Consider the following 12,739-nt stretch of genomic DNA (forward strand, 5'->3'; position numbering starts at 1 on the left):
ATATAGTCGTAATGAAATTGGTACATACATAACTTTGATATATCTAAAACAGTCATGCCAATGTATAAAGGTTTATTAAAAACTAGATCTGATTTAATCAGTTCTATAGCTACTAAATTTTCATTAAATATTTTTCTGCTGTGAAACCGTACACTAGAAATTAAATTTTTAGCACCATACCGTCCGTTCCATGATCTGACTAATTTTACTATTCGATGTTTCCGGATGTTCTCCATAGTCTTGCCAAATATGCTATTATTGGCCAACTTATACAGGTTTTTTTCAAAATCGTTCGTAGCTGTAGCTCGTAGTTGTGTATTTAATTCGATGTAGGGCCGCAGCCAGGCAGACTGTTTAAATTTTAAAATTTTGTGAATCTTTTTTAAAACTAATCCATTAGCCAACATTTGTTTTAAATTTCTATAATGAACGATATATTCTTTTTTATTATAAAGTGTTGTCATTAGTTTCGAATGATTTGAACCCGCAGCTTTACGATGTTCAGCAGCGAATGGAAAATCTGAGTGCAGATCATGTAATCTGCGAGGATATTCCAAGTCAACTTGTAACATGTACCCTACGGGAGAGTCATCTGGTACAGACATAACATCAAAGTCTTTGTCATCCATCCATTCGAACCCTTCATAGGGCAATGGCTCGCCCATTGCCCACCCATATAAATTATTGACATCAAAATACATTAAGTACTTTGAGGGCTTTGCAGGATCATATTTAGGCATGTACTTATTATTAGCTTTTGACATTCTACCGCTACATACTGAAATTCCTCCACGAATTGCTTTCTCAATAAACATTATCATGTCAACGTCACGCAATAACTCTAGTTTACACCTTACGTATTTCAACATACAATCCCAAGAATAACCTGGCATTGTGTAGTACCACGCTGGATCTAAACCATAAGTTATTATGCATTTTTTTCGAAAATTTTCAAAAACATCTGCCAACAGCAAAATATCGGTCTTTAAGTACAAATCTGAATATTGACCTAAATTAGCAATGCTAAATTCATCCCAAACTGTTTTAGCATGAGCATACTGTTCATCTGCAAGACCCTTATCGTTTAGTTTATTATAAAATGCCTCTATCGGAGGTAAATCGGTAATGTTTAATTTTTCCCAACAATCAATAAAATCATAACAAAAAACCCCTTTTTTAGTTATTAATTTAAATTTTTCGTCACTTAAATTGCCAAATTCTCGTTTGCAAATTATAAAGCTATTTTTATCTAATGTTGATGCTAACTCATCTAAAGAGGTCCCTAAACATCTTAATGAATCAATAAATCGAAATTTTATGTTAGTAACTGCATCGTTAAGTGTAAATGAAATGTATTTTTTTTTTATTGATTGGTAGTAGACTAATATCTCCTTTTTTACTTAATTCTGAAATTATAAAATGGCTATCATAGCCACTCAGATTGTGAAAAATCAGGGGGACGACAAAGATTTTTTTAAAATTTAAATTACATGCCAGGTGGGCGAAATTTCTGAACGCTCCTGTAAAATGATCGTGATCTCTGACAACGATATCTGTAGGAGAAAAACATTTTTCGCATATGTGGCACACTGTAGCCCCACAAGTACTTGGTTTTTCCTCCATTGGTATAATTGTCTTCATTTTTGAATAAATACTTTGAGCTAAATTTGGTATTTCACTAGCAAACCAATCCATGCAGTCAATGCCTCTATAGCTCTTATAAAAAGACAACTTTTCATCATAACTACATTTTACATAGTATCCAGCACTATACGGAATATGTTTTTGATATTTTTTAGTAGAAATAGATGCTTGGTGATCTGTAACTTTTTCTAGCATGCACTCAAAATCTGCATATATAACAAATGGCGTTGTTTGTTTATAAGTATAATTTTTAAAACTAACAGCTTCATATTTAGGAAATGACATTTTACAATTATTAATATTTGCACACATTTTTTCATGTTCAGACAATTTCCCTTCAGTTGAAAAATAATTTAAGCATCTATTACAAAGAAATAATTTGGTCTTTCTTTTATTTACTTGTCTAGAAATTAATCTAGACAAGTTCGTAATGTGGCAGTAGTGGTACTTAATTTCAGAATTATCGTTATCTACTGGAGGTGCTTCATAATCGTTTAATTTAGGAAAATACTGATTTTGAATTAAAAGAAGATTTACGTGTTTGGCAACTACTGTTTTAGTTAATCTTGCTGGATATACTGCGAAAAATGACTTTTCATTATTTTCTATCAATTCTAAAGCATATACATTGATGGAAACATTATTTAATTTTTCAAATTTTGAAATTTGATGTAACGGCATTGGTGCCTCTAAGTCTTCTGTTTTTAATACTGTACTGTACCATGGATATGAGGATGTACGTTCTTTATTTAGTTTAGCCGGATAAAGCGCACTAACTATTGCCCAATAAAAACATGCCTGATCTGAATTTTTTACATTAATACAAGCACGCTTTTTTTGAATAGACTCTGGGAGTTTAATATAAGATGAACCATTTCCAATTTCATATCGATTAATATTTACTTCTAAAGATACAATTTTATTTAATGCAAAACCTGAGTCCTTTTCCTGAAATTCCGATAACTTATTATTTATTTTATCTTTAACATTCTCAAAAAACCATCGCTCTGTATCAGTAGATATGTCTAATATAGCATTTTTTGTATTAAAATAATTAAAAGTTAAAATTTCCTCCTCCCCAGATTTTTTAATAAATTCTCCGCAAAAACAAACATTAACTTTAACAACTTTATCTGCTTTTAAAATTTTTCTGATTTTATTTTTAAAAATAATATAACAATCATTTAGGAAATATGCTAGGTCCTTATGATATAAATTAATTATAACTCCAGTTTTAATTCGACTATTGAACGCGGAAACAACATTTTCCCATTTAACTCTTGTTTTTAGTTTATTGTCTAGTCCCATGCCTACATGTCTATTTAAAATACTTTGTTTAAAATGTTTAAAATGTCCAACATGCGTTTGCAGTTTTCTAATTGTACCTATAGGCAAATTGCGTTTTTTTATTACTTTATTGCAAGTTTTAATTTGTTTCGTTATGCGTTTCAACCAAACTTCTTCGTCTTTAGCTGTAAATTTATCAAAAACTATCTTTCTGACTCTTTTGATGAATAACAATAAATTTTCACATTGTTTGACAATATCCATAATGCTTACCTCTCTCTCTTTTTCTTTTGACGCTCTAGATTATTTTGAAACTTGACATAGGCTGGTATTTTCCTCCCAACTCCACCTGGCCTTGATACACTAACGAGTATTTTCCTGATGCAAACTCGGGCACTGCTGGTTGGTATATTTCTGTTACCCGTTCCGGCAAAAACACCACCTCGTCGCCTATGTCGAGTAGTACAGATGTACCAAATTTGGTTGTGACAAGTTTTGCCTCCTTTATCGGTTGCGGGATGTCTTTAGGCAAGTCCTTTAATTTTCGTATTGGTTTTCTTGCTACAACGACAGACGCTGAATTAATTTTAGTTAAATCCATCTGAAATAAAAGAATAATATACTAGCAAAGCAGAAACGTTGCAAAATCAAAAGAGAAAAATGAACAGTAAAACAAACATAATTGGCAATTATTTAATGCAACTACAGATGCTGAATTGATTTTTACATAGAATACAAAAAACATAAAAGTAAAAAAGACAAAATGCTAATCTGAAATAAAAGATTTATAACACGAAAAGAGGAAAAATGAACAGTAAAACAAACATAATTGACAATTATTTAATGCAACTACAGATGCTGAATTGATTTTTATATAGAATACAAAAACATAAAAGTAAAAAGACAAAATGCCATCGTCTTTTTTTTTTTTTGTGGACAGTTATTGCAACTATAGATGCTGAATTTTTTATTAAATCTCGGAATGTTATAAACAGCAAAGCAAACAACATTTAATTCAAAAAGAATAAATCTTGATTTTGGTACAGAATAATTACGAAAAACATAAAAAGTAAAAGAAGACAAAATGCTGCGTCTTTTTTGTAGACAGTTATTGCAACTATAGATGCTGAATTTTTTATTAAATCTCGGAATGTTATAAACAGCAAAGCAAACAACATTTAATTCAAAAAGAATAAATCTTGATTTTGGCACAGAATAATTACGAAAAACATAAAAAGTAAAAAAGACAAAATGCTATCGTCTTATTTATCTTAAAAAATTCGGTATAGAATAATTACGAAAAACATAAAAAGTAAAAAAAAAGAAAATGCTGCCGTCTTTTTTGTAGACAGTTATTACAACTACAGATGATGAATTTTTATCTCGGAATGTTATAAACATCAAACAACATCTAGTTAAAAAAGAAAAAGTGAAAAACTTTAAAATGCTAGCGCCTTTTTGTAGACAATTATTTACTGTAACTACAGAACAGAAAATAAAAAGTAAAACAGAAATTATTTAACATTCAAAATGCTTGCATGAGGTCACAATTATTTAATTTTAAAAAATCTCAAACTTACCTTGCAATCTAGTTACACTAACACACACTGTCAGAATAAAATTGATACTGAAGGTTGAAATGATTTCGCTTCAATTTAAAGCTGCTGTACCCTCCACTTTGTTGGTTGAAAAATACCAGCATTCCCCGTGCACGTGATAAGAAAGGCAGTTCAATAACAACATGTGGGTATAAGAATGTCGATCGCTTGACCTTATGCGGTATAATAAAAAATAACGACCAATAAAAAGTAGTATTTATTAGCAATTAAATTTCTGCTATCATTTATTTTGCGTCGTTATTTTCAACATTTAATTATTTCTGAATAATTTACGCAAATAACTTTGAGATTAACGACCAATTAAAGTAGTGTTTGAGATAAGAATGTCGGTCGCTTGACCTTATGCGGTATAATAAAAAATAACGATCAATAAAAAGTAGTGTTTATTAGCAATTAAATTTCTGATATCATTTATTTTGCGTCGTTATTTTCAACGTTTAATTATTTCTTAATAATTTACGTAAATAACTTTGAGATTAGATTCCCAGCACGCGGTATGTAAATGTTCTGCTAACATTTATTTTTCATCGTTATTTTCAACGTTTTTACTTTAAATATTTTTTAATAATTTGTATAAAATACCTTAATTAAACATTTTAAGGATTAGTATAAACCAAGATGCTTGTCTGTTTACATGTCTTATTGTTGCTCTCTGTAACTGAGTGTGCAGAAAATAGCACTCTGGAGTATGCTAGTTCTTTTCTAATGCGTTTCGGATATCTAAATGCGTCAAGTAATGCTATTTCTAGTGTAGATGTGGCCTTAGTTGAATTTCAAGAAAGATACAATCTTCCGGTGACCGGAACATTAAATAATGACACAATGAATTTGATGAATAAGCCTCGATGTTCTGTTGGCGACAATAACTATGCAATTCATTCGAAGTGGAATAAAACGAAATTAAGTTGGTATTTTCCTCAAGCTATTAGTAATCCTAGTTATATAAATCTTGCTGCAGAAGCTTTCGCTAGATGGGAGAAAATATCTAATTTAAAGTTTAAACGAGTAATAATACCTTCTTCAAAGCCGGATATTACTATAACTGTGGTGCCAAATAATCATAATTTTCGAGCAAGTTGTCAAGGAACCTCTAAATGTTCATTTACTTTCGATGGTCCTGGAAAAGTATTGGCCCACGCATACTATCCCAGCGCAAACGGTGAGTGTACCGAAATTCATCTTGATGCTAATGAACGGTGGTATGTAGGAAATGGTAGAGCTCCTGATGGTGAAGTCAATTTTTTGGCTGTCCTAATGCATGAAATTGGTCATTCCTCGGACTGGAACATAGTAATAGTGATTCGTCTATTATGTATGCTTGGTATCAACAAGATGTGCCAAGTTTTGGTGATGATGATAAAAAGGCAATGAGCATACTATATGGACAAACAGAACAACATTCGATACCAACAACAACACCAGTCACGCAAGCGCAAACAATTTCGCAAACCAGGAGCTATGTACCGAATACACCTGAACTAAAAAACGGGACCTATTTGCCGAAAACACCTGCAATAAAAAACATATGTCTAATTCAGTATCCCGATTTTATGTTTCTAGCCACATCTCCACAGTTTCCAAATTATCGAATGTACGTTGGGTCTGACAAATATTTATGGAAGTTTGATTTAAATGAAATGCGTCTTCCAAAACATCCAGAATTAATTACCGATTATCTCCCTAAGGAGTTGAGGTCTACGCAAGTTTCACATGTTTTTCAGAATTCCGAGGGACACTTAATAACTGTAAGCAATAATAGGTATTACGCTGCACCTTTCCCCAATTTAAAACTTCAAAAAAGTTTTACTTTTCCTTCTATACCTGCGAGAACCAAAATAAATGCCTTATTTCAAACAAACAGCGGTCAAACATATTTATTGTACAATGATAATTCATTCACTGAATTTAATGAAGCTGGAGATGTCTTAAACCGTGGTCCAATAAATTATCTATTCCCCGGAATACCTGATAAAATAACATCAGCATTCAGGTACACGGATGGGTTTATTTACTTTTTTCAAAACAATACCTATTATAAGTACAGCGAATACATACGTAAAGTTGTAGCAGCAGGAACGTTTAGTTGGGAACTTTTTGGAATACCCTGCCCTGAAGACGGTCTATTAAAACAATTAAAAACTTTGTTAAACAAAATTGTAATTATATACGAATAAAGAATGCTGTGTTCTTTCTTAGTGATAGTTCTTTTAATAAAAAATTATATTGTTTATCTTGTTTTATTTAAATTCCAAAATTCAAGTTAAACAAAATTGTAATTATATACGAATAAAGAATGCTGTGTTCTTTCTTAGTGATAGTTCTTTTAATAAAAAAAAATTATATTGTTTATCTTGTTTTATTTAAATTCCAAAATTCAAATGGTCTGCCGCGCCCTTCATATCTACGAGATCCCAATGCAACGCGTGAAAAATTAAGGTACCGACCGCACATCTGGTTCGCGCACCGTACGACGTGAAAAATTAAGGTACCGACCGCGCATCTGGTTCGCGCACCGTACGACCCACCTAAAAATAGGATCGCGCACCGCGCTCGGACGTCGCCAGTACGTCACGAAATGCGACGTCTCTCTCTAACACATTGCTTTCCCTATGCTGATAGTCATGGCCGTCACGAACTGCGACGTCTCTCTCTAACACATTGTTTTCCCTATGCTGATAGTCATGGCCGTGTTGTTCATCTACTATCGATTTTTCTTAGAAACGCCTTAATTTTATCTGTGGCTGTAATTATATTAATGTCGCGACCTTGTAAATTACTGTTCAAAATATTTAATTGCTCGAAAATATCAGCAAGGAAACCTAGTTTCAGAAGCCAAATAGGATCGGAAAATTGATTTTCATATGGGACTTCTCATCTTTCAAATACATTAAAAGCTCAGCTCTTAAGTGAAATACTCTTTTTAAGACGTTGCCCCTTGAAAGCCAACTTACTTCGGTGTGATAGAGAAGATTTTCAAATAAAGCACCCATGTCTTCGCAAATTTTTCTAAAAATACGGGTCTGCAAAACTTTTCCTTTAATGGAATGTACAACTTTAATGATGGTTTTCATAACACAGTCCATTTCAGGAGGTAAAGCTTTGGACGCAAGAGCTTCTCGATGTAAAAAACAATGTCTCCATTTGGCATTAGGCATTATATCTTGTAATTTGACGACAAGACCAGATTTTGTCCTGTCATAGCTTTAGCACCATCTGTGCATATAGCAATACATTTACCCCAGTCAATATCATATTTACTTGTACGTTTCACAAAAGTGTCTATTAAACATTTTTCAGTGGTATTGGTCTCCAATGGGGAACAAAATAAAATATCTTCTTGAATGCCATTATTTGTATCATATCTTACAAACGTAATGAATTGGGCACAGTTAGATATATCTGTGGATTCGTCCGTTTGAAGAGAGAAGTACGTGCATTTATTAAGATTTTCCACAACTTGCGCTTGAATGTCTTCTGCCATATCACTAATTCTTCTTTGGATAGTATTATTTGACACAGGTATTGCATTTAATTTTGCAGCCTCTCTTTCCCCACACATTATATGTACCATTTCAACAGCTGCTGGAAAAATCAGATTTTCAGCAATTGTGTGCGGATTACTAGTTTTGGCAACACGATAAGCAACTTTATAACTTGCTAATAATGCTTTTTCATTAGTACTGGTTGCCAAGGGAAAACTATCTTGCTGTTTGTGAAGGACGTTCAGCTTTCTTTCAAAGAATTCTACGGGCTTGTCTTTTTTATCTGGATGTTTGCTATTTAAATGTCGAAGTAACTTTGATGGCTTCATGCTTTCTTTTGACAAGACTTGTCCACAAATAACACATTGTGATTTATTGGAAATAACGGTAAAACCATATTTAAAATATTCATCAATGTAGAATCTGTTTTTCTTTTTATTGCTGCTACTGTCACTTTCAGACGTAGATGGTTCTGCACTTCTTTTTAAAAACTTATCCATAATTTATAATTTATCGTAGACGTAAATACGTAAACCGGAATACGTAAGTCGTAAAATATTTACTCATTACTCAACACCGCGTTCGCCACCATAGGCTGTTTGGATTCGAACTGAGGTTTCGTTGCGCATCGCCGCCTATATAAAGCCAAAACGAGGCTACGAGAACGTTCCAAAGTGCCATCTAGTAGCGAGCGCTTTCGCGATTATCATGGAAGAGTTTTGCGATGTAGACACAAGCTTATATGTCGCGGTGTACAATGTGCAGTCGACTTCTTATTATTTATTTCTATTGTAAATGCTATTCTGGCAGAAGTACCTACTACTAATTACTAGTGGGACAGATCGCAATCATTAAAATAATTGTATTAAAATAAAATAATTGTTTTTGATTTAAACTTAAACAGTAAAGTAAAATTTAATTTGAGAAACCATCAGATAATTGTAAATTAGGCACGCTATTTCTGTCAAATAATATTAAATAAATGAGTGGGGGGAAATTGGGGAGTCGCGAACAAATTTTTTAGCAAAATTTTTTTAGATAAGTTTGGGAAACTCTATTGTAGGGAATCAGAAGACGGATTCCAGAGTAATCCTAGTGTTTTGTTGTGTTCGTCAGAACCAATAGATAGGAATTCTGGATCAGAATGAATTTGTACAGATGAATCATTAGTAGTCCATTTTCTTAGAGAAAAACCGTAAGAAGATAATAAGTCTAAAATAGTTTCCTTGATTTCTCGGAGTTCTTCAGATGTGTCGCAGACAGTTAGTAAGTCATCTACATAAAAGTCGTGTAAAATGATGGAAGCAACCTTTGGGAATTCGGAGATATGTCTGTAGGCAATTTCATGAAGAGACCTAATGGCAAAAAATGCTGCTGATGCAGTGCCGTATGTAACAGTGTTTAGTATCTAGACAGAAATCTCATTATTTGTATTAAATCTCCAAAGGATCTTTTGAAGATAACGTTGTTCTGGCGTTATGAAAACTTGACGATACATTTTAGTGATGTCTGCACCTAGTACCAACTTATGTTGTCGAAATCTAAGTAAAATGTAAAATAAGTTATCTTGTAAGTGAGGGCCGACATACATGATGTCATTTAATGAGTAGCCTGTGGTAGTTTCTGCACTACCGTCAAATACAACTCTTAATTTTGTGTTGGTTGATGATTCCTTGAAAACAAAATGATGAGGTAAGAAGAATCCAGAATTATCGTCAGTGTCCCGTGTTAGGGATAGGTGGCCAAGTTTAATGTACTCAAGTATGAAGTTAGTAGCAATCTGATTCTCGAAGCGTGAACATGTACCGTCATTCAAAGTGCTAGAGAACTTCCTTATCGTAAAACTACCTAATTAACTAGTAATTATCTTATCAGCATCAAAAAATTGTTAAAGTGAAAAGTAACAAAAACTAAGTGATTAGTCAAACAAAGAAATATGTTCCCTTGGGGGAACTTATTAGGATTTGATAATAATGGCCAACGAATTTATCAACAAATGAATACTATACAGGATGTCCCAACAATAAATAACCAGAACCAGTCAAACCAAACAGCAGTAAAACCGCAAGTACCATTTTTGTATATTAATCAAACAATATCTAACCAGACAACAAATCAAATGTCATGCCTAAACCAAATACCTACTCCAACCCAAATAGCTATAGCAAACCAAGTACAATTTCCTAGTCAATCAACTGCACAAAATATTCAAAACACTTAAAACCTTATTCAGTCCCAATGCACAACAGTATCCACAAACCCTCAATGCTCACTCTCATCATCACAAAACACTAATAACTACACGGATAGCGATAGCGACGTAGAACTTAACGAAACAGAAAACGAAAATAAACATCCTTGGAAAGAAGTTGGCAATAAGAGAAAACGGGTGAAAAGACAAGGAACTCAAATGGTCTAACAAACCATGTGCAAGAAATTATACTATTTCTAAAATTAAACAGAATAGACATCCCACTTATATCTGAGAGTCACACAACTGAGAGTCTTTTATAAAAATTCTACACTACTCTGTCTATTACGCAAACCATCCAGATGGAGCAGCCCATGCTGGTTCAGTTGTAATAATCCGTAGAGCTATAAAACACTACGAACTTGCTCCATATATCACCAACAAAATCAGAGTACTATCATAAAAGTACAAGCGCTCACCTTCCCATTAACAATAGCTTCTATCTACAGCCCACCACGCAGTACTATCAATCTGGAGGAATACAGAGAGTTTTTTGAACAACTTGGCTCACATTTCCTAGTGGCAGGGGACTGGAATGCAAAACATACAACCTGGGGAGCAAGACTGGTATCTCCAAAAAGCAGAAATCTATTAAAGATCATACAAGATAATAACCTGAAATACCTAACAACTAGTACCACCGCATACTGGCCCACTGATAACAACAAAATTCCTGATCTGCTAGACTTTGCTATAACTAAGGGAATACCTGAAATACACAGCGACATCACCCCCAGTTTTGATCTACATTCGGACCACAGTCCCACCTTGATTACTTTAAGTACCAATATAATTTGAAAACTCTTGCACCAAGGCTATGTTCCAGTAACACGAATTGGGTTCAATTCAAAGAGGAAATCAATGAAAAAATATCTCTTGACATTCGACTCAAACACAAAAACGATATTGAAGAAGCTGTAAAATATCTAATGGAACAAATACAACAGGCCGCTTGGAAAGCTACTCCTGAAAAGGAAAAAACCATTGATGAAGGGTATAGCATACCCCTCCACACTAGAAAACTAGTAGAAGAGAGAAGAAGAGCCCGTCATAAATGGCAAAGAACAAGAAACGCGATAGATAAAACAAATCTAAACAGGCTCACACACAGACTTCGTTCTGCTATCCAAACAGCCAAAAACGAATCTTTTGAAAGATATGTCACAAACCTTTCTCTTGACGACAACTCTCTTCGGAAAGCCACAAAGAAATTCAAAAGGCCGGTAGTAATGAAATCACCAATTTGGAAAAATGATGGAACCTGGGCTCGATCAGATATAGAAAAATCCAATAGATTTGCAGAACGTCCATCAACTGTCTTCTCCACCCCACAGGCCAACGATATTAACGACGGGAAAATTAGAGACTTCCTTAATGCACCCTGTCAGCTATCATTACCACTAAAATACTTCTCACCAAACGAAGTCCGTAACGAAATCAACCTGCTTAACCCTCATAAAGCTCCAGGATTTGACCTTATAACTCGCAAAATCTTAAAAAAACTCCCAAGAAAAGATGTCGTCTTAATAACCAATATTTTTAATAGCCTCCTGAGACAAAATCGCAGTTCCCTGATTACAATCGATTTCAACAGCTTTATTTAAATAGCAATAATTTAAATGGTTTTGTTATGATTTTTCTTCGCGCCAATGACAATGAGTGCCAGCGCCCTCAGTTGGTCTTCGTCGTAACTATTACGGCACAGAGCTCTCGATAACCGATCCTCTGCAGCACCACTATTTTAATGATGGGCGGAATTGGATGATTTTAAGAATCGGAATATTATTCCGATTCACTATTCTTTCCGCTTCGACACGTAAACTAATAATACGCTTAGGTTATGAGCTGAGTTTAACCCTACGTTATGGAGGCCATACACGTTAGGGTTTGCATGATGGTTTTAACCTTGCAAAGCCCTAGCGTGTATGTGATAAAACTGTACAGTTATCGGTGCATGTACAATGTACATGCCACGATAATATGAAAATAATATAAAATAAACACTGAAAACTTCTATAAAATTTAAATAATATATTTTAATTCATTTTTGCGTATAATTTTGCACCAAGGTCCACAAATTGCATAATACCCTTGTTTTCTGTATTAACAAATATATATAAGAACATTAAATAATACAACATGCATTACATAGTAATCCTGGGATAAAACAAAAAAATTAAGAATAATTTTGAGTTTAAAATTTTTAATGTAAAATAGCCTAAATTTGCTGCATGCACTCCACACACATCTCCCTCAAATGTCCTTTGCGGGCATATCTTTTACATTTTTCACATTGTTTTCGAGTTGATCTGTCGCGTTTTCGATCACAAAATATACAACGTCTTACTGTATTACGACTTGTCAAATGGAGCGGTGTTGCCAGATCTGTAATGCCTAACAGAACACGGGAGCGCCGACGAAATTCTGAAGGGACTTGGGAAATCTTAGATCTAAAT

At 33.6% G+C, this 12,739-nt stretch overlaps 2 protein-coding genes across 2 annotated transcripts; one reads left to right on the forward strand and one right to left on the reverse strand.

Moving 5' to 3' along the window:
- Positions 1-1,335: 1,335 nt before the first annotated feature.
- LOC140450717 (uncharacterized) lies at positions 1,336-4,627 on the reverse strand. The gene is made up of 2 exons (XM_072544387.1): positions 4,512-4,627; positions 1,336-3,532 (listed from the first exon to the last, which is right to left on the reverse strand). Exon 2 carries the CDS (start codon positions 3,193-3,195, stop codon positions 1,336-1,338), a length of 1,860 nt encoding a protein of 619 aa, XP_072400488.1. The 5' UTR covers positions 3,196-3,532; positions 4,512-4,627.
- Positions 4,628-5,168: 541 nt separating this feature from the next.
- LOC140450718 (matrilysin-like) lies at positions 5,169-5,921 on the forward strand. The gene has a single exon (XM_072544389.1). The coding sequence runs from the start codon at positions 5,169-5,171 to the stop codon at positions 5,919-5,921; it is 753 nt and encodes a 250-aa protein (XP_072400490.1).
- Positions 5,922-12,739: the final 6,818 nt, after the last annotated feature.

The sequence above is a fragment of the Diabrotica undecimpunctata genome, chromosome 9 (assembly GCF_040954645.1).
Source record: "Diabrotica undecimpunctata isolate CICGRU chromosome 9, icDiaUnde3, whole genome shotgun sequence".
NCBI classification, from domain to species: Eukaryota; Metazoa; Arthropoda; class Insecta; order Coleoptera; family Chrysomelidae; genus Diabrotica; species Diabrotica undecimpunctata.